This window comes from Stenella coeruleoalba (genome assembly GCF_951394435.1).
Source record: "Stenella coeruleoalba genome assembly, chromosome: 1".
Taxonomy (NCBI): Eukaryota; Metazoa; Chordata; class Mammalia; order Artiodactyla; family Delphinidae; genus Stenella; species Stenella coeruleoalba.
The window spans coordinates 49,101,375-49,122,982 of record NC_137169.1 but is presented as its reverse complement, the minus strand read 5'-3'; the positions used below and the strand labels follow the sequence as shown (position 1 = coordinate 49,122,982).

Below are 21,608 nucleotides of genomic sequence, written 5' to 3'. Positions count from 1 at the left end.
TCTTTTTTAAAATTTTTATTGGACTATAGTTGATTTACAATGTTGTGTTAGTTTCAGGTGTACAGCAAAGTGAATCAGTTATACATATACACATAGCCACTCTTTTTTAGATTCTTTTCCCATAAAGGCCATTACAAAGTATTGAGTAGAGTTCCCTGTGCTATACAGTAGGTCCTTATTAGTTATCTATTTTATATATAGTAGTGTGTATATGTCAACCCCAATCTCCCAATTTATCCCTCCCCCCCCTTACTCTCTGGTAACCATAAGTTTGTTTTCTACATCTGTGTCTCTACTTCTGTTTTGTAAATAAGTTCATTTGTACCCTTTTTTAGATTCCACCTACAGGTGATATCATGCAATATTTGTCTTTCTCTGTCTGACTTCACTCAGTATGACAATCTCTAGGTCCATCCATGTTGCTGCAAATGGCATTATTTTGTTCTTTCTTATGGCTGAGTAATATTCCATTATATATATGTACACATCCTTTTTATCCATTCCTCTGTCGATGGACATTCAGGTTGCTTCCATGTCCTGACTATTATAAATAGTGCTGCAATGAATATAGGGGTGCATGTATCTTTTCGAATTATATATTTTCTCCGGGTATATGCCCAGGAGTGGGATTGCTGGGTCATATGGTAGTTCTATTTTTAGTTTTTTAAGGAACATTCATACTGCTCTCCATAGTGGCTACCTCAATTTATATTCCCACCAACAATGTAGGAGGGTTTCCTCTAAAATGTTTCTTGATCGCCTTCCTCTCTCCTTCATCCCACTGCTACTGTCTTAGTTTTGAATCCCCAGTCTTTCATCTCAAGACAATTGCCACACCTCCTGACTGGCCTCCTGTCTATAGTGTCGCTCCCCATAACAGTCGGGGTCCAACTAGAAAATAGAAACTACCCTAGATTTTCCCCCTAGGTTATTTAAACAGAGGCAAGGTGATTCAGGGAATAAATCCAGTGGTAAAGATGGCGTGTCTGCCTTAGACCATCCTTTTTCCAATTTTTCTAGAGGATCTCACTCTGTGGGGAGGAGACTAGGCAGGATGCAGGCACAACAGAGCACAAAGAACCCCGATAACAGGTGTGGTTATTCCACTTTGGACTCTGCAGCCTGCTTTTAACTTCCTTCCATAGGCCTGGTGAAATCTCCATGTTGGACTATGATGGGTTAACAGCAGTGCTCATTAAGCCTTCCTGGGGATTGTTCAATAATGATGCACAAGGAGCATGTCATTGGGCTGCTATGCATAGATCCTGCATGGTGTCAAGAAAGAAGAATCTATTCACCTCAAAAGGGAGACTCATAGGCCCCTTCCGTTGAGACTGACAATACTGATGGTGTAGGAGAAGACAGCAAAAGCAGAGACTAAAGACCCAGAACCCTGAGTCTGGGAGACAGGGAGTAGCTACCTGTACAGCATGCAACAGCCAAACCCCAAAGAGCTCAACAGGTAACAGATCCTGTATCTTAGGGCTGTACTTGGAGTGAGGCCATAAGCAAAGCCTAGTCACAGGGAGGAGTGTGGAGGGAGGAATGGGTTAGGCAGCCTTCATCGACTTTACAATGGTTCTCGTGCTTGGTCTTCACAGCAGCCTGAGAGGAAAGTATCATAGGACTCACGTATTTTTGTTGTTGTTGTTGTTAGTTTCTGCTTTATAACAAAGTGAATCAGTTATATATATACATATGTTCCCATGTCTCTTCCCTCTTGCGTCTCCCTCCCTCCCACCCTCTCTATCTCACCCCTCCAGGCGGTCACAAGCACCGTGCTGATCTCCCTGTGCTATGCGGCTGCTTCCCACTAGCTATCTACCTTATGTTTGGTAGTGTATATATGTCCATGCCTCTCTCTCACTTTGTCACAGCTCACCCTTACCCTTCCCCATATCCTTAAGTCCGTTCTCCAGTAGGTCTGTGTCTTTATTCCTGTCTTACCCCTAGGTTCTTCATGACATTTTTTTTTTAATTCCATATATATGTGTTAGCATACGGTATTTGTCTTTCTCTTTCTGACTTACTTCACTCTGTATGACAGACTCTAGGTCTGTCCACCTCATTACAAATAGTTCAATTTCGTTTCTTTTTACGGCTGAGTAATATTCCATTGTATATATGTGCCACGTCTTCTTTATCCATTCATCCGATGATGGACACTTAGGATGTTTCCATCTCCGGGCTATTGTAAATAGAGTTGCAATGAACATTTTGGTACATGACTCTTTCTGAATTATGGTTTTCTCAGGGTATATGCCCAGTAGTGGGATTGCTGGGTCATATGGTAGTTCTATTTGTAGTTTGTTAAGGAACCTCCATACTGTTTTCCATAGTGGCTGTACCAATCCACATTCCCATGAGCAGTGCAAGAGAGTTCCCTTTTCCCCACACCCTCTCCAGCATTTATTGTTTCTAGATTTTTTGATGACGGCCATTCTGACTGGTGTGAGATGATATCTCATTGTAGTTTTGATTTGCATTTCTCTAATGATTAGTGATGTTGAGCATTCTTTCATGTGTTTGTTGGCAGTCTGTATATCTTCTTTGGAGAAATGTCTGTTTAGGTCTTCTGCCCATTTTTGGATTGGGTTTTTTGTTTTTTTGTTATTGAGCTGCATGAGCTGCTTATAAATTTTGGAGATTAATCCTTTGTCAGTTGCTTCATTTGAAAATATTTTCTCCCATTCTGAGGGTTGTCTTTTGGTCTTGTTTATGGTTTCCTTTGCTGTGCAAAAGCTTTGAAGTTTCATTAGGTCCCATTTGATTTATTTTTATTTCCATTTCTCTAGGAGGTGGGTCAAAAAGGATCTTGCTGTGATTTATGTCATAGAGTGTTCTGCCTATGTTTTCCTCTAAGAGTTTGATAGTTTCTGGCCTTACATTTAGGTCTTTAATCCATTTTGAGCTTATTTTTCTGTATGGTGTTAGGGAGTGATCTAATCTCATACTTTTACATGTACCTGTCCAGTTTTCCCAGCACCACTTATTGAAGAGGCTGTCCTTTCTCCACTGTATATTCCTGCCTCCTTTATCAAAGATAAGGTGACCATATGTGCGTGGGTTTATCTCTGGGCTTTCTATCCTGTTCCATTGATCTATATTTCTGTTTTTGTGCCAGTACCATACTGTCCTGATTACTGTAGTTTTGTAGTATAGTCTGAAGTCACGGGGCCTGATTCCTCCGGCTCCGTTTTTCGTTCTCAAGATTGCTTTGGCTATTCGGGGTCTTTTGTGTTTCCATACAAATTGTGAAATTTTTTGTTCTAGTTCTGCGAAAAGTACCAGTGGTAGTTTGATAGTGATTGCATTGAATCTGTAGATTGCTTTGGGTAGTAGAGTCATTTTCACAATGTTGATTCTTCCAATCCAAGAACATGGTATATCTCTCCATCTATTTGTATCATCTTTAATTTCTTTCATCAGTGTCTTATAATTTTCTGCATACAGGTCTTTTGTCTCCTTAGGTAGGTTTATTCCTAGATATTTTATTCTTTTTGTTGCAATGGTAAATGGGAGTGTTTTCTTGATTTCACTTTCAGATTTTTCATCATTAGTGTATAGGAATGCCAGAGATTTCTGTGCATTAATTTTGTATCCTGCTACTTTACCAAATTCATTGATTAGCTCTAGTAGTTTTCTGGTAGCGTCTTTAGGATTCTCTATGTATAGTATCATGTCATCTGCAAACAGTGACAGCTTTACTTTTTCTTTTCTGATTTGGATTCCTTTTATTTCCTTTTCTTCTCTGATTGCTGTGGCTGAAACTTCCAAAACTATGTTGAATAAGAGTGGTGAGAGTGGGCAACCTTGGCTTGCTCCTGATCTTAGTGGAAATGCCTTCAGTTTTTCACCATTGAGGGTGATGTTGGCTGTGGGCTTTGTCATATATGGCCTTTATTATGTTGAGGAAAGTTCCCTCTATGCCTACTTTCTGCAGGGTTTTTATCATAAATGGGTGTTGAATTTTGTTGAAAGCTTTCTCTGCATCGATTTAGATGATCATATGGTTTTTCTCCTTCAATTTGTTAATATGGTGTATCACATTGATTGTTTTTAGTATATTGAAGAATCCGTGCATTCCTGGAATAAACCCCACTTGATCATGATGTATGATCCTTTTAATGTGCTGTTGGATTCTGTTTTCTAGTATTTTGTTGAGGATTTTCGCATCTATGTTCATCAGTGATATTGGCCTGTAGTTTTCTTTCTTTGGGACATCCTTGTCTGGTTCTGGTATCAGGGTGATGGTGGCCTCGTAGAATGAGTTTGGGAGTTTTCCTCCCTCTGCTCTATTTTGGAAGAGTTTGAGAAGGATAGGTGTTAGCTCTTCTCTAAATCTTTGATAGAATTCGCCTGTGAAGCCATCTGATCCTGGGCTTTTGTTTGTTGGAAGATTGTTAATCACAGTTTCAATTTCAGTGCTTGTGATTCGTCTGTGCATATTTTCTATTTCTTCCTGATTCAGTCTTGGCAGGTCGTGCATTTCTAAGAATTTGTCCATTTCTTCCAGGTTGTCCATTTTATTGGCATAGAGTTGCTTGTAGTAATCTCTCATGATCTTTTGTATTTCTGCAGTGAAAGTTGTCACTTCTCCTTTTTCATTTCTAATTCTATTGATTTGAGTCTTCTCCCTTTCTTTCTTGATGAGTCTGGCTAATGGTTTATCAATTTTGTTTATCTTCTCAAAGAACCAGCTCTTAGTTTTATTGATCTTTACTATCGTTTCCTTCATTTCTTTTTCATTTATTTCTGATCTGATTTGTATGATTTCTTTCCTTCTGCTAACTTTGGGGTTTTCTTTGTTCTTCTTTCTCTAATTGCTTTAGGTACTATGTGAGGTTGTTAATTCGAGATGTTTCCTGTTTCTTAAGGTAGGATTGTATTGCTATAAACTTCCTTCTTATAACTGCTTTTGCTGCATCCCATAGGTTTTGGGTCATCGTGTCTGCATTTTCATTTGTTTCTAGGTATTTTTTGATTTCCTCTTTGATTTCTAAAGTGATCACTTCGTTATTAAATAGTGTATTGTTCAGAGTGAAGTAAGTCAGAAAGAAAAAGACAAATACCGTATGCTAACACATATATATGGAATTTAAGAAAAAAATGTCATGAAGAACCTAGGGGTAAAGCAGGAATAAAGACGCAGACCTCTTAGAGAACGGACTTGAGGTTATCGGGAGGGGGAAGGGTGAGCTGTGACAGGGCGAGAGAGAGTCATGGGCATATACACACTAACAAACGCAGTAAGGTAGATAGCTAGTGGGAAGCAGCCGCATGGCACAGGGATATTGGCTCGGTGCTCTGTGACAGCCTGGAGGGGTGGGATGGGGAGGGTGGGAGGGAGGGAGACGCAACAGGGAAGACATATGGGAACATATGTTTATGTATGACTGATTCACTTTGTTATAAAGCAGAAACTAACACACCATTGTAAAGCAATTATACCCCAATAAAGATGTTAAAAAATAAATAAATAAATAAATAAATAGTGTATTGTTTAGCCTCCATGTGTTTGTATTTTTTACAGATCTTTTCCTGTAATTGGTATCTAGTCTCATAGCACTGTGGTCGGAAAAGATACTTGATACAATTTCGATTTTCTTAAATTTACCAAGGCTTGATTTGTGACCCAAGATAGGATCTATCCTGGAGAATGTTCCATGAGCACTTGAAAAAAATGTGTATTCTGTTGTTTTTGGATGGAATGTCCTATAAATATCAATTAAGTCCATCTTGTTTAATGTATCATTTAAAGCTTGTGTTTCCTTATTTATTTTCATTTTGGATGATCTGTCCATTGGTGAAAGTGGGGTGTTAAAGTCCCCTACTATGAATGTGTTACTGTCGATTTCCCCTTTTATGGCTGTTAGTATTTGCCTTATGTATTGAGGTGTTCCTATGTTGGGTGCGTAAATATTTACAATTGTTATATCTTCTTCTTGGATCTATCCCTTGATCATTATGTAGTGTCCTTCTTTGTCTCTTCTAATAGTCTTTATTTTAAAGTCTATTTTGTCTGATATGAGAATTGCTACTCCAGCTTTCTTTTGGTTTCCATTTGCAAGAAATATCTTTTTCCATCCCGTTACTTTCAGTCTGTATGTGTCTCTAGGTCTGAAGTGGGTCTCTTGTAGACAGCAAATATATGGGTCTTGTTTTTGTATCCATTCACCCAATCTGTGTCTTTTTGTGGGAGCATTTAGTCCATTTACATTTAAGGTAATTATCGATATGTATGTTCCTATTTCCACTTTCTTAATTGTTTTGGGTTCGTTATTGTAGGTCTTTTCCTGCTCTTGTGTTTCTTGCCTAGAGAAGTTCCTTTAGTATTTGTTGTAAAGCTGGTTTGGTGGTGCTGAACTCTCTCAGCTTTTGCTTGTCTGTAAAGGTTTTAATTTCTCCATCAAATCTGAATGAGATCCTTGCTGGGTAGAGTAATCTTGGTTGTAGGTTCTTCTCCTTCACCACTTTAAATATGTCCTGCCAGTCCCTTCTGGCTTGCAGAGTTTCTGGGGAAAGACCAGCTGTTAACCTTATGGGGATTCCCTTGTGTGTTATTTGTTGTTTTTCCCTTGCTGCTTTTAATATGTTTTCTTTGTATTTAATTTTTGACAGTTTGATTAATATGTGTCTTGGTGTATTTCTCCTTGGATTTATCCTGTTTGGGACTCTCTGTGCTTCCGGGACTTGATTAACTATTTCCTTTCCCATATTAGGCAAGTTTTCAACTATAATCTCTTCAAATATTTTCTCAGTCCCTTTTCTTTTCTCTTCTTCTTCAGGAACCCCTATAATTCGAATGTTGGTGCATTTAATGTTGTCCCAGAGGTCTCTGAGACTGTCCTCAGTTCTTTTCATTCTTTTTTCTTTATTCTGCTCTGCAGTAGTTATTTCCACTATTTTATCTTCCAGGTCACTTATCTGTTCTTCTGCCTCAGTTATTCTGCTATTGATCCCTTCTAGAGTATTTTTAATTTCATTTATTGTGTTGTTCATCATTGCTTCTTTCCTCTTTAGTTCTTGTAGGTCCTTGTTAAATGTTTCTTGCATTTTCTCTATTCTATTTCCAAGATTTTGGATCATCTTTACTCTCAGTATTCTGAATTCTTTTTCACGTAGACTGCCTATTTCCTCTTCATTTGTTAAATCTGGTGGGTTTTTATCTTGCTCCTTCATCTGCTGTGTGTTTTTCTGTCTTCTCATTTTGCTTATCTTACTGTGTTTGGGGTCTCCTTTTTGCAGGCTGCAGGTTCGTAGTTCCCGTTGTTTTAGGTGTCCGTCCCCAGTGGCTATGGTTGGTTCAGTGGGTTGTGTAGGCTTCCTGGTGGAGGGGACTAGTGCCTGTGTTCTGGGGGATGAGGCTGGATTTTGTCTTTCTGGTGGGCAGGTCCACGTCTGGTGGTGTGTTTTGGGGTGTCTGTGGACTTGTTATGATTTTAGGCAGCCTCTCTGCTAATGGGTGGGGTTGTTTTCCTGTCTTGCTAGTTGTTTGGCAAAGGATGTCCAGCACTGTAGCTTGCTGGTCATTGAGTGAAGCTGGGTGCTGGTGTTGAGATGGAAATCTCTGGGAGATTTTCACTGTTTGATATTATGCGGAGCTGGGAGGTCTCTTGTGGACCAGTGTCCTGAAGTTGGCTCTCCCACGTCAGAGGCACAGCACTGACTCCTGGCTGCAGCACCAAGAGCCTTTCATCCCCACGGCTCAAAATAAAAGGGAGAAAAAGTAGAAAGAAAGATTAGTAGAAGTAGAAAGAAAGAAAGAAGGAGGGAGGGAGGGAGGGAGGGAAGAAGGTAGGAAGGAAGGAGGGAAGGAAGGATAAAAAGAAAGAAAGAAGATAAAGTAAGATAAAATATAATAAAGTTATTAAAATAAGAAATAATTATTAAGAAAAAAAAAGAAAAAAGTTAAAAAAAAAGAAACGGACGGATAGAACCCTAGAACAAATGGTGGAAGCAAAGCTATACAGACAAAATCTCACACAGAAGCATACACATACACACTCACAAAAAGAGGAAAAGGGGAAAAAATCATAAGTCTTGCTCTCGAAGTCCACCTCCTTAATTTGGGATGGTTCGTTGTGTATTCATGTATTCCACAGATGCAGGGTACATCAAGTTGATTGTGGAGCTTTAATCCGCTGCTTCTGAGGCTGCTGGGAGAGATTTCCCTTTCTCTTCTTTGTTCTCACAGCTTCCGGGGCTCAGCTTTGGATTTGGCCCCGCCTCTGCGTGTAGGTCATCGGAGGGCGTCTGTTCTTCGCTCAGACAGGACGGGGTTAAAGGAACCGCTGATTCGGGGGCTCTGGCTCCCTCAGGCTGGGGAGAGGGAGGGGCACGGAGTGCGGGGCGAGCCTGCGGCAGCAGAGGCCGGCGAGACCTTGCACCAGCCTGAGGCGCGCCGTGCGTTCTCCTGGGGGAGTTGTCCCTGGATCCCGGGACCCTGGTAGTGGTGGGCTGCACAGGCTCCCGGGAGGGGAGGGGTGGATAGTGACCTGTGCTCGCACACAGGCTTCTTGGTGGCGGCAGCAGCAGCCTTAGCGTCTCCCGCCCGTCTCTGGGGTGCGCGCTTTTAGCCGCGGCTCGTGCCCGTCTCTGGGGTGCGCGCTTTTAGCCGCGGCTCGCGCCCGTCTCTGGAGTTCCTTTAAGCAGCGCTCTTAATCCCCTCTCCTCGCGCACCAGGAAACAAAGAGGGAAGAAAAAGTCTCTTGCCTCTTCAGCAGGTCCAGACTTTTCCCCGGACTCCCTCCCGGCTAGCCGTGGCGCACTAACCCCCTGCAGGCTGTGTTCACGCCCCCAACCCCAGTCCTCTCCCTGCGCTCCGACCGAAGCCCGATCCTCAGCTCCCAGCCCCGCCCGACCCGGCGGGTGAGCAGACATCTCAGGCTGGTGAGTGCCGTTCGGCCCTGATCCTCTGTGCGGGAATCTCTCCGCTTTGCCCCCAGCACCCCTGTTGCTATGTTCTCGTCCGTCGCTCCGAAGCTCCCCCCTCCACCACCCACAGTCTCCGCCCACGAAGGGGCTTCCTAGTGTGTGGAAACTTTTCCTCCTTCACAGATCCCTCCCACTGGTGCAGGTCCCGTGCCTATCCTTTTGTCTCTGTTTATTCTTTTTCCTTTTGCCCTACCCAGGTGCGTGGGGGGTTTCTTGCCATTTGGGAGGTCTGAGGTCTTCTGCCAGCGTTCAGTAGGTGTTCTGTAGGAGTTGTTCCACGTGTAGATGTATTTCTGGTGTATCTGTGGGGAGGAAGGTGATCTCCACGTCTTACTCTTCTGCCATCTTCCCGGAAACACTCTTCGACCCACGTTTTTTTAAAGATGGAAAACTGAGTGTTCTGTGTAGCTCTGTAACTTGCCTGGGGTCAGTGGCTACCAAGTGGCAGAGGGACATTTAAGCCCAGGTCATCCTTGACCACTTCCTTATTGAGGAGGTTGTGGAGAGTGATACTGGTGCCCATTTTATCTCCTGATATACACGGGCATACAATTCTCTCTTCAGGCTGGGGGTTTATTATTATTATTTTTTCATCCTTGTGTCATCTTTCAAAAGTTCTGGATTATAAAACCCCTTTTAGGAATTGTTCTACAATCATTTCCTGGACTAAGTAGATCCTACTTTCCTATTAAAGACAAAATTGTGCTCAGAGCATCAAAACCTGACAAGCACCTTTCCCTTCCCCAGAATGTGGCTTGTATCTCTGTCTTATCATACGATGTTTTCAAACTAAACAAACAACAATTTATTGAGCTTATTTACTATATGCAAAGCACTGTTCTAAATTCTTTGTACAGTTTATTCATTTAATCCTTATAATAACCTTAAGAGATAGATATTACTATTATAATCAGTATTTTCAGAGGGGGAAATAGAGGCACAGAATGGGCGAATTGTTAGCCCAACATCACGGACCCTAGAGCTTGGATTTGGAGTCTGATCATTTGTTTGCAGAGTTCAGTGTTTAATCGTTCTGCCTGTTATTGTTTGATTTCTGGATTGGGGGACAAGGGAGAGAATGAAAGAGGGCAGGGAACCATCATGCACTGGTGTTGGGCTGCACCCCGCAGGCCTGCAAGCCTTGTCGTTGCCCAGCCTTGAGACTGAAGAAAGAGCCCAGAGACATAGAGAGAGACATCAGTGGTTTATTGGACAGGACATCTTAGGCAAAAGGTCCTAGAGCGACACCCTACCATTGACGGCAGGTGGCAAGCAGGACATGGCAGCGGGCTTTGCTACTTGGGGGAGGAGGATACCATTTATAGGGGGAATTGACATCAGGTGGGCTCACCAGTTACCAGGGACTAATTAAGCCCTGTAATTAAGAGGATTGGGTAGTCATGTGAGTGAAGCAGGGACTGGTTAAGCAGGGGATTACAGAGAACGAGAGAACAGCCAACTTGAATGGCCTGACTGTACAGCTGGGCACTGACTGGGGGCCAGCACTCTGCACAGGATGCCTGTGTGTCATCTCACTTTATTCTTCTAACCATGTGTTTCCTGCACATTCTAACTCCTAAGGGAAGCCAAGGCATCCTCCCCACCTTTCACTTCTCTGCTAGGAGCGAAGAACTCTGATATAGCCCAAGCACACGGTAGAGCTCCTTTTGGAAGGAGTGGGGAGTTTAGTGGGAGGAGTGAAAGGAATATCAATGAATTAAGTTTTGAAAAAAGGGGAAATGATCTGTCTTAGATAGACTTTCCTTGCAGCCTGTATTAGTCAGGAGCCCTGCAGGAAATACTCTTTAACCGAAGAGAATTTAGTAATAGAATCAAATAGAATGGGGCAGGGCTAAATGAGCCAGCAGGTGATGTTGATGTAGTCAGGAACTAGGAACAGTGGAAAGTCATTCTTTCCCCTAGGCCTTAAGGTGAAAGAGAAGAAGGTGTTCCCGGAGCCCAGGACGTAGAGTTACCTGGTAGGAGCCATAGCCACAGAGGGATGTAGACACTGCCAGAACTTCAGTGCTGATAGGTGGAGGAAGCAGGGAAGAAATACCTCCTCTCTCTCCTCTTGACTTGGGTTTTCTGCCAGTACGTCCCACTGGGCAAACTCAACTGGAAACTTAAACGTAAGGAGCTCTGGAGATGTTAGCCTTGCGGGTCAGCCTCTCGGCAGAAGAAAGGCAGAGAGTGGATCTGGGAGGGTGCGACTGGCACAGGAGGATAGCTAGCGCAGGGCTGGGGCCGTAAGACGAGCCTAAGCTGACCTCCAGTTGGGAGATTCCCTTTGCTCTCCCCCTTCCGTGGAGCATAAACAGGATCACAAAAGGAGAAACGGACATCGTGCTTAGGGCGTCAGCTCTGTGCTTTAGGGTGAAGTGCTCTCTCTCTTTCGGGATTGGATTTGGCAAGGTTCTTCCTGCTGTGGAAATGGTCAGATTTAAGATTGGGACATGGTTAAGGAAAAGGCCCAAGGAGTAGTTATTTGCCTAAATTCTTGTCTGGTTCTTAAGCTGGAGGAGCAAAAGAGATTTTTTCAGAAATTGTATGGACAACCAGAGAGGGCTCTGGAGCTGAAGTCCTGGCTAGTAGTAGACAGGATGTTTTCCTAGAAGGTTGTTTATTCACCTTGGAACAGCACAGTGGAGGCATGACGGATATGGTAAATTAGAACTCAGTATCCATTCTTACCCTCCTTGTAGCTCACTTTTCTGTACTGCAGCATTTTGAAAGGTCATTTTCAAGACTCCTTTCCTAGACTCCCCTGCAGTTGGGGTTCTAGTTGTCATTGGAGTTCGGCCAATCAGATCGGCTTGTGTGAGATTTAGAAGTGAGGGAGGCCTTCCTTCTGCTACTTCTGCTGGAAACTGGCAGAGTCTTGGTTTTTTTTTTTCTGCAGTTGCAGGAACAGAGGTTTCTCTGTCCATGAACCAGCTTCATGGGGGTTGAGATGCAGGGTGTCTGTGGCAGTGCGGCTGGAGGCGATTGCAACAGGCACCACGTGGCTATGCAGCTAGCAGCCATAGTCATAGCCTCCTAATCACGGCAGTTTCCTGATCACAGTGGCTTCCTCACTATGGCCATGAAGATGGATTTGTTGCTGGGTGGCCTCTGATGGTACGAGAAGCAGCAGCTCTCTTGCGACCTATGGCATGGCTTTGGGAGTTTCTTCTTGAAAATTCAACCTTGAGCTTGTCTTCAACAGTCAATAACCCTCTCGGACATTTAATCCCTATAATCAACCCCATTTCTGCCTCAACTAGCTAGGGTGGATATTCTCCTCTGAAGCTGAACCTTAAACAAAAGAGGCGGCCATAGTAATAACAATACTATCATTGAGTGCTCACTGTATGCTGAGTGTTCCAAGCAAAACACCTTCCATGAATTATTTTCTTCATTCAATTCTCATGACAATCCTGTTAGGTGTGATATTAATCTTTGTTTTATAGGTGAGAAAGCTGAGTTCTACGGTGATCCAGTTACTTGCTCCACGTCACCAGGCTTTACGTGGTGAGAATGCAATACAGTCTTCTTCTAGCTCCTGGGCTATTGAATCTTTGTTCCATGAGGCAGGTAAGCTGAAGAATCTGGGATTCCAGATCTCAGGCATCGTCTCCTGTTTTAAGATGTAATTAATACAACCCAAAGAGGAAACGGAGGCCTAGAGACAGGGTGTATTTGGCCCAAGGTCATGTGGATAGGAAGTGGCCAAGCTGGGATTCAAATACGTCTCCTTGACTTGAAAATCTATGCTATTGTCCACTTCAGAGTCTGTTCCTGTTGCCCCATGTCAGCCCTGCAAGCCCAAGAAGACAGCTCTCATATCTCAGTGACTCTTCTCTGCAAATTAAATGTGATGAGTACTTTCAGGTGCACCTCTGTGGGCTCTCTCTCCACCTGGATCACCCTCCCCCAGTTTGCGGATGTCCCTCTTCAAGTCTGTCACCTAGGACAGATCACAGAGCTCCCTGTGTGGTGTGACAAGCACAGCAAAGCCCCCAGCATGCAGGCTCTTAATCTCGGTCAGACTCTTGAAGTGGACAGGAGCAAATCTCTCTCCTGCCGCCATCTTCCCACAAAAGCCTTCCCAGTGGGACCCGTTCCCTTTGCCTTTGAGGAAGACGTGACATATATATTTCCACACAAATTAAGAGCTTTTCTTTGGCCAGGCCATTCCAAGCAGGAGGTTGGGTTTGGTCTCCTGTCTGTTCCAGAACTGGAGTGGACTTCTGAGGAGTTACTTATGGGCAGAATGCTAATTACTTAACTACAAATATGTAAATACTTTGAGAATAAATTCATCACAATATATTAGGCATCACACTGTAATTAAGCTCAATTAGGTGTTATTAGCGGTATTAATGTCATGTTGCTCTTGCCTGTTCCTAATGAATATATTAACCCAGCCTTGTTGCCACCATCCATGTGGCTGCATTATGATGACGACGATAATAGACACATAATTAGAGCATTATTGCTTTGCTTGCAAATTGTGGAGAGAAATGCCATTGTCTTTGGAATCTGAATGACTGTCCTGACTGGATGTGTTAGATGTGGCCTGGGGATTGTGTGGTCTGGAAATAAGCATTAGCAGTTTTGTCATCTTAGTTCGTAGCTCTCGAAAGAGAGAGCCTTCTGGTTTTCGTTCATGGATTAGGGTAAATCAACAGAAACAGAGTGTGGAGCGGGGAACCACCAGAAAGGTGTTTGGTATAGCATGGCAGTGAGTTTGTCATTCCAAATCGTAGCAGAGGAGAGGAGCCATGTCTGGACGTGAAACAGGAGGGGGGGGTGATGGTGAGGCAAGATATAAGTCTGCAAGGAGGTCAGGGTTCAAGGGGGGGGGGAGAAAATAGTCCTCAGCTCCATCTATCCTTACAATAACTCTGTGAGGTAGGAACCAGTCCCTCAGAGATGCAGAGTAGGCAACATCTCAAAGACATTAGAGCTGCCCAAGGTCACACAGTAATAAGTGGCAGAGCCAGAATTTGAAATCAGTTTGTGCATAAAAAGTTCAAGGTAGGGCACTCTAAAAACTTAGGACCAAGCGGACTTACATTGTGCCAGTCCTTGAATTTATTTATTTATTCACCAGACTCTCAGCAGATACCTTTTGTGAGCCCTTTGCTCTGAGCTGGGTGATTTCAGCAGGCGCTACAAACACACCCATCCAAGGTGCTTATGATTTGCCTCTAGAAGCACATGAGAGAAAGATCAGCTGGGCCAACGCACAACAAAGAATGATACAGTTAAATCTTTTACTCCCAATTCAGGGCTGGGTTGGGAGCATGTTGATGTTATATATCCAAGTTTTGAGTATTGGTGGTATGGTCGGATATTAATTCTGATTTGGAGCAAACTGATGGAACCAGAGAGATGGCCGTGGCTAGAGAGAGGAACTTAGCAGGAGAAGGAAACATGAGCAACTGTGAAATTCCCTGGACAAACAATTCCTTGAATGTTAAAAGTGGAAGATGTCTTAGAGGTAGGTTCATCCACTGGCTTCCTTTTACTAGTGAAATGACTCACCTGGGTTATCAGTCAGTTCAGATAGTAAAAAAAAACTCAAGGAATAGAAGAAGCTAGAAGCCAAATGGGATGGAGAGGCAACCTAGGGACTGTCAAAAGCAGATAGCTGTGACTTTCCTGAGGGCTAAAGGGCCAATAGGAGGAGGTGGAGTTATCAGAGGTCCAGAGCCAGGCCCATCTTGTAGGAGCTAGAACCTTAGGACTCTGGGAAACTTAGAACTCTTGCAATGCAGCAAGATCTGGAGCTATTGTGATACACGGCAGTTGCAAGATACAGCACCTGAGGCAGAGCAAGAGAAGAAGAAATGCCCTGGCTTTTCCCCTTCTCCTGTCCTCCAGCCTCCTGCTTCATTGAGAGCATCTCAGTGGCTACACCTGCTGGGAAGCCAGTAGTTAAAGAAGCCTGGAAAATATCGTTCCTGACACAATGAAAGAAGCAGAGGAAGGGCTGGGGAAGGGATCAGAAAGGAAAAGGGCAGGACTCGGACTAGAATTCAGGTCTGACTTCAATACAATATGTTTCTCATTGAGATGACAGTGCGGTTTATTTATCACACGTGGTTCTCATTGAGAAGTAAGAGGGAAATAATGGTGGCAAAAATGATCTTAGAGATATTTGGATATTTCTCATAATATTTTATGAGAAAGTTTACCAGGAATTTTCTCATAAAATATTTCATTGAATCCTCATGAACCTTGTGAGAGACAATATCAGTCCCATTTTATAGATGAGGAAATTAGAAGCTAAAGGGGCCAAGGAGAGTCTTACAGTTTCACACCTGGTACAGTTTCAGACCAGAATTTGACCCCAGATGTATTTTACTCCAAAACCAAGGAGCTCATGGAAAGGAAGAAGGAGTTGCCAAAGTCCAGGGGTCTCTGAATTTGCATAAGCATAGGGCTGGAAGCAGAGCTAGCAAAAACAAATGCTCGCTGCCATTCTGCCAAAGGAAGTGCATGGCTGACGAACTCTTGTCATTTACGTAGGGCCACTAGGGCGCTCTTAACTCACCCTCACCTCTGTCTCCACAATACACTGCAGTGTGCAAAAGATGTTCATGAAGAATTAAATTTCAGTTTTCCAACTACCCTTAGAGATCAGGTGGTTGGGGACAAATGGTAGAACAGAATCGTAGAAAGATGAAGTGACTTAACTTGGAGCTCATCACTGACCATCCCATCATGCAACTTAGACTTCAGCTAAACTTACTTCCACTCTCCAAACAAATAACATCTCTGGCTTTGCATTCGCTGCTCTCTTCCTCTGCCTAGAATAATCTTCTCCCTCAAAGAACTTTCCCTGGTTGACTTAGTTGGTTCCTCCTCTAGCTCCTGTAACGATTTGTTCTTGACTCTGTTGTATTGCTGTGTAGGTATTTGCTCACTTATCGATCTGTAGTAGACTCTAGGAGACTGTGAACTCCTTGATGACAATGACTAGGTCTTAATCATTTCTCTAGATTTTGCTGAATAAATGAATGAACGGGTGCATGCATAACTGAGACTCCAACCCAGTTCTGCTGGATCCTTCTTGCCACTGGTCTCTCTTTCAAAGCAGCAGTTTTGCAAGCAGATGAGGAAGCTGTTCACCAAGGAGTCTAGTAGCTGGGGCTGGTAGTATGGTTTTTTATAAATTTCTAAACCATCTTTTCTTTCCCTTTTAACAGGAGAGATTGTGCCAGGAATTAAGTTCTCTTCCTGAGACTAGTTTTGCCGAATTAGCAATTCCTAATCAATTAGATGAAAGGGTTTTCTCTAAACATGCCAGGTCTTAATATTTTTTATTTTGCAGCAAAGCTATGAGAGAGGGTAAGAGAGCAAGGATGTGGCCGAGGGTCTCAGGCACACGTGAGAGAGTGGTAGTATTGCAGTGCCATGGCAGGGGATGGGAGTGGGATGGGAGGATGACCTGCAGTCAAAACTGAGTTTTCCCTTTCCAATAGGGCACAGGCCCCCTTAGTTTCTCCAGGGGCGTACAGCCCCAAGAAGAGCAAGAGCAAGAGTTGAAGCAATTGTGACAGGTTCACAGTGGGAGGGAATCCAGCATGTACACTCTTCTCCCATTTTCTAGTTGAGGAAATGGAGGCTTAAAGAGACAGAGTGACGACTCAGTGTCAGAGCAGAGACTCACCCGCTCCTTATTATAGCTCTTAAGCATTTACCTGTACCCAGGCCACTGCGATGAGTAACATATGTGACTCTTGCCTGCCCAGGATCCATTTTCTTTCGTCTAGTACCCTGATTCTCCTTTGGAGCACTGATTCTTCTCTACTAAATAGTGTCTTCGTGGGTTTGTCAATCAAAGTGCCTTCCCATCCTCCTACCCTCCCCAGCCAAGGGACAGGCAAATGAGTCAAACTTAGGCAATTAGATTCTCTCTTCCTGGAATTTGGAGTATTGTGACATGGAGGTTGAAAATAGAGAACTGCCTGCAGGAGGCAGGGACCACCTCTGCCTCCCTGCTCCCTAGGTCCTGCCCTGCATCTTTTCCCAGGCCTGCTGCTTCAGCTTTTCCTTGCAGCCATGAGATTCTCATCCTTCTCTATTTGGTTAAGATAACCAGAGCTGATTTTTACTGGCTGGGCCCAAAGGATCCTAAATGGCCCACTTTCCCATCCAGGACGAGTAAGAACAGCCAGAAGACAGGGAGAGGAAGGAAGATAACCGCTCCCATGTGTGTGGCCCTTTACTAATGCTGTCCAGTAGACCTATCAAGTGAGACAATAGGAAAGTAAACATTTCCCAGTGGCCACATCAAAAAAAAAAGAAAAGGAAAAAGCATAAAAGATGAAATTCGTTTAAAAAATAAATTTCAACTCAATATATCCAAAAGATCATTTCAATATGTAACCAGCTAAAAGTTATTGAGATACTTTACTTTTTTATACAAAATATTTGAAATCCTATATGTATTTCACACGTTTACATTTCAATTTGGGTGCCAAATTTTCATCAGAAACACTTGTTTCATCAGAAACACTTGATCTGTATTAAGATTTCATAAAATAGACTGTTGAAAAAGTAGATTCACTTACCCCAATTGGGAATACCTGGACATTTTCTAGTAACTGAATTGAATATTAGTTTTTAACTTAACTGAAGTTAAAGATTCAATGTCTCAGTCACACCAGCCACATTTTAAGTGCTCACAGCCACCTGTAGTTAGTGGCTACTCTATTGGACAGTGTAGCCCTTTACAGTTACTACCCCTTTATCACAACATGTCTCGTTAAAGCCTCCCAGCTGAGAGGGAAGAATTATGACTGATTAATACTATCATCATAAGTAGCATTATCATACCCATTCTCCGGATGGGAAAATGGAGGTTCAGAGAGATTACATAAATTGCTTAGGTCAACAGAGCTGGGAAGCGCGAGGTTCAGAGCCTGAAATGTGTGACTCGCTATGTCAGGCCCGGGTCTCTGGGGTCACCCACACAGGGGTGGCCTTGGATCAGAGTACAGCTGAGACTCTAACACCAATATGCTGTATCACCTGGGGCACACTGCTTGTCTCCTCTGAGATGCCATTTACCTGTCTTGTAAAATAAGATGGTGGGACTGCACCCTCACCGAGACTCCTGGCTACTTTAGTATTCTGCATCTCTCTGAGGGCACATGGGTGGGAAACAGGATGGAATAGAAGCTGCTGTTTATTGAGGTTTACCCCATGCCACACACAGTTATAAGCACTTTACTTGAATGCCTCATTTGGTCCTCTCAATAGTGCTATAACGAGGGGTCTAATTATATCCCTGTTTAATAAGTTAAGAAATGGAAGCCGAGCAATTTACCCAAATTCAACAGCCAGTTGGTGGCAGAGCTGAGATTATATCCCTTGCTGGCTGGCCGCTGTGGCAGGTGCCTTATCAGCCGGAAACATAGCCCCTGAAATGTAGGCTCAATGAAGGTACGGATTCTGTTTTGTTCATTGCTCTGATCCTGGTGCCTGGCACATAGATGGTACTTAATAAATAACTGTTGAATGAAGAAATACATGAATCGATGGGGAGGAAGAGAAAGCCCAATGTTGTGCAGATTTAGTTCTTGAATATTTTGGTCTCTGGGGCATTTCACAAGTGCGAGTAGGTATTTTGTATTCTAAATAAACTAATTCCTGAATGCATTCATCAGATGAAGTGGAGATATGATTTCTGCATCTGCTTCATTTGTTTTTGTCTTCTCTCTAGCACATACATATTCCCCAAGGGCAGCCAGTGACTGTGAGAAAGTCCAGTGGAACCCACATCTAAGTGGAAAACAGATTTCTTTTCTTTTTCTGAAACCTAGATAAAGAAAATCGTACAGGATGTGATGCCAAGTATGACAAACCACACAAAATTATGATAATTTTTTACCTGAATATTTTCTGTTAACATTTTTTTACTTTTTCAGACACCCCTTCCCCATAGCCTAGATCTTTGGCTATATATAGGTAAATATTTTTCCATACTATAGCACAGTGCTAAACTCAGAACTGAAAAGCCTCTTTTCTTTCCTAGACTTGCCATATACTTGTTGTGTGACCTTGGGTAAGGTTTTTCACTTCTTTAGTGCTCTTTTTTCTTATTTTTAAAATGAAAGGAAGGTCTAAAAGGCTTCTCAATTTGTGACCCTCTACAATTCTATGCTTTTCCCTATAGATAGTCATAGAAATAAAAACATTACTGCTTGCACGTGATTCTTTGAATATGTCATTCATTCACTCATTCACACAAGAAATGTGGAATACTTACTTGACACCAGGCATCACTCTAGGTATGGGGGATATAGAAACAAAAACAAAATAAAAACAAAACAAAGCACAGTCTTTGCCCTCAAGTTCTTCCTAGTCTCGATGGGGACACTAAGAAGAAAGCAGACAGTTACAACACAGTGGGGTGAGCTTCCTGCTGGAAGATGCTGTAGGAGCACATGTCAGTGGTACCCAAACCAGCCTGGGGGTCAGGGAAGTCTTTTAGAGTGTGACAGCACATGAGCTGCTCCTGAAGGATGAGTGTGAGTTAGAGAAAATGTGAAAAGAAAGCATTTCAGGCAAAACATAACATTCACAACAGGGAGAAATGAGAGATTCTGGAATCTGCATGGATAGTTCAGAATGGCTGGAGCACAGGGGTGTGAGGCAAGTATCAGGAGGTGAGGTCAGGGAGGGGATCAGAGGCCAGATCACCAAGGCCCAGAGTGCAGAACAAGGGTGTTTGGACTCAGCAATGGGCAGCCACTGAAAAGTGTTAAGTAAGGAAGTGATGTGGTCAGATTTACATCCTGGGATGATTCCTTCACCTACAGTGTGGAGGCTGACCCAGAGGGCATCTCGGGAAGCAAAAAGACCAGTTGGAAGTTGTAAAAATAGAGTAGGGGAGAGATGACAGTTTCCGAAGCAGGAAAGAAGCAGTGGAGTTGGAGAGGATGGGTCAGATTTGAGAGGTAAAGTCTATGGGATGTGAAGATGAGGGCTGGAGAGCATCAAGTTTGGGGTGTGGGCCATGGGTGGACCATGGTATTTTCTACTAAGATGGGGAGCGTGATAAAGAGGTCTCTATGATTCCCTAATGTCGAGAGATAGGTTCTTAGCAGCTCTGACTGTTCTGTTTGGGGGGTGTTTCCATTCCATTTAGCTTCAGAATATGTGCTATATTAAATACTGTCAGTGTAATTACAGAATATGATACACTGTAATTATGCTCTATAATTACATTTTCTTCCATTAGCAGCATGGCATTCCCACTCAACGCAGGCCCCCAGCACACACAGCTGTTAGCATGGTGGGGACTGAAGAGGCCACCTGGAGCAGATCTAGGTCTGTCCTTCTCAGCCTTTGTCAAATGATACAGTGGGAGTCACAAAGAGGCCGTGCAGTGTAATGGTTAAGAACATGGGCTTTGGAAGCAGGCCGCCCAGGTTTGAATGACATTACCACTTACTAGCTGTGGGGCTCAGGCAAATTACTTAACGCTTCTGTGCCTCAGTTTTTCTGTGTTTAGAAAGAAGAGTATAGATCCTACCTCACAGAGTTATTTTTAAGAATAAATGAGATAATGAGTGATAACTACCTAGCATGGTGGCTATCAAATTTTAGCCCTCAGTACAAGATTTTATTGATGAGAAGGGATGACAAAGGGGGACCCTGCCCGTCTTCAGGCTCCTGGACTAACAACTTGCCTCCATGGACATGGAGGAGATTGTAAGACACCAAGTGCTAAGCTATTAGTGAATGATGTTATCACATCATAGAGTGAGAGAGTGTTCCTAAAACTCACCTAATCCTCTTCTCCCTAACCTCAGTTTATAAATGAGTCAACTGAGGCCCAGAATAACCAACTTTTCACATTGATCACTCGTCTCAGAGATACCTCAAACTGGGATTCTGATTCTGGACTCGTTATTCTTTGACCAGCGCTAGGGACTGAAACTTTAACTTATTTAAATAAATATCTCTAGATTTTACAAAGCATGTAGCATGCGTTTTTTTTAAATGTTTGAAGAGCATTTAACATTTTATTATTTTAATTTTTTAAGATTTTATTTTTCAGAGCAGGTTTAGGTTTACAAATTGAGAAGCGGGTACAGAGATTTTTTTCCATATACTGCCCGCCTCCACACATGCATAACATCACCCCACTTTTTTTTTAAAGATTTTTTTTTGATGTGGACCATTTTTAAAGTCTTTATTGCATTTGTTACAGTAGTGCTTTTGTTTTATGTTTTGGTTTTTTGGCCGCGAGGCATGTGGGATCTCAGCTCCCTGACCAGGGATCGAACCTGCACCCCCTGCATTGGAAGGCGAAGTTTTAACCAGAGAAGTCCCAACATCACCAAATGTTGACTTTACTCACCAGAAGGGTACATTTTTAACAGGGTTGAACCTACATTGACACATCATAGTCACTCAAAGTCCAGAGTTTATCTTAGAGTTCATTCTTGGTATTGTACATTTACGGGTTTGGATGAATGTATAATGACATATATCCAACATGATGGTCTCATACAGAGTATTTTCACTGCCCTAAAAATCCTCTGTGCTCCAGCTCTTCATCTCTTCACTCCCCACCCTCCCCCTTTATCCCCTGAAACTATCGATCTTTTTATTGTCTCCATAGTTTAGCCTTTTCCAGTATGTCATGTAGTTGGAATTATACA

At 43.0% G+C, this 21,608-nt stretch overlaps 1 protein-coding gene across 1 annotated transcript in view; it reads left to right on the top strand.

Moving 5' to 3' along the window:
• OMA1 (OMA1 zinc metallopeptidase) overlaps window positions 1–13,102 on the top strand; it is a 139,180-nt gene extending 126,078 nt beyond the window's left edge. Inside the window, exon 9 of the mRNA XM_079922724.1 lies at window positions 12,390–13,102. Coding sequence (XP_079778850.1) covers window positions 12,390–12,572 — 183 coding nt within the window. The 3' untranslated portion in view covers window positions 12,573–13,102. The remainder of the gene's footprint in view (window positions 1–12,389) is intronic.
• Window positions 13,103–21,608: the final 8,506 nt, after the last annotated feature.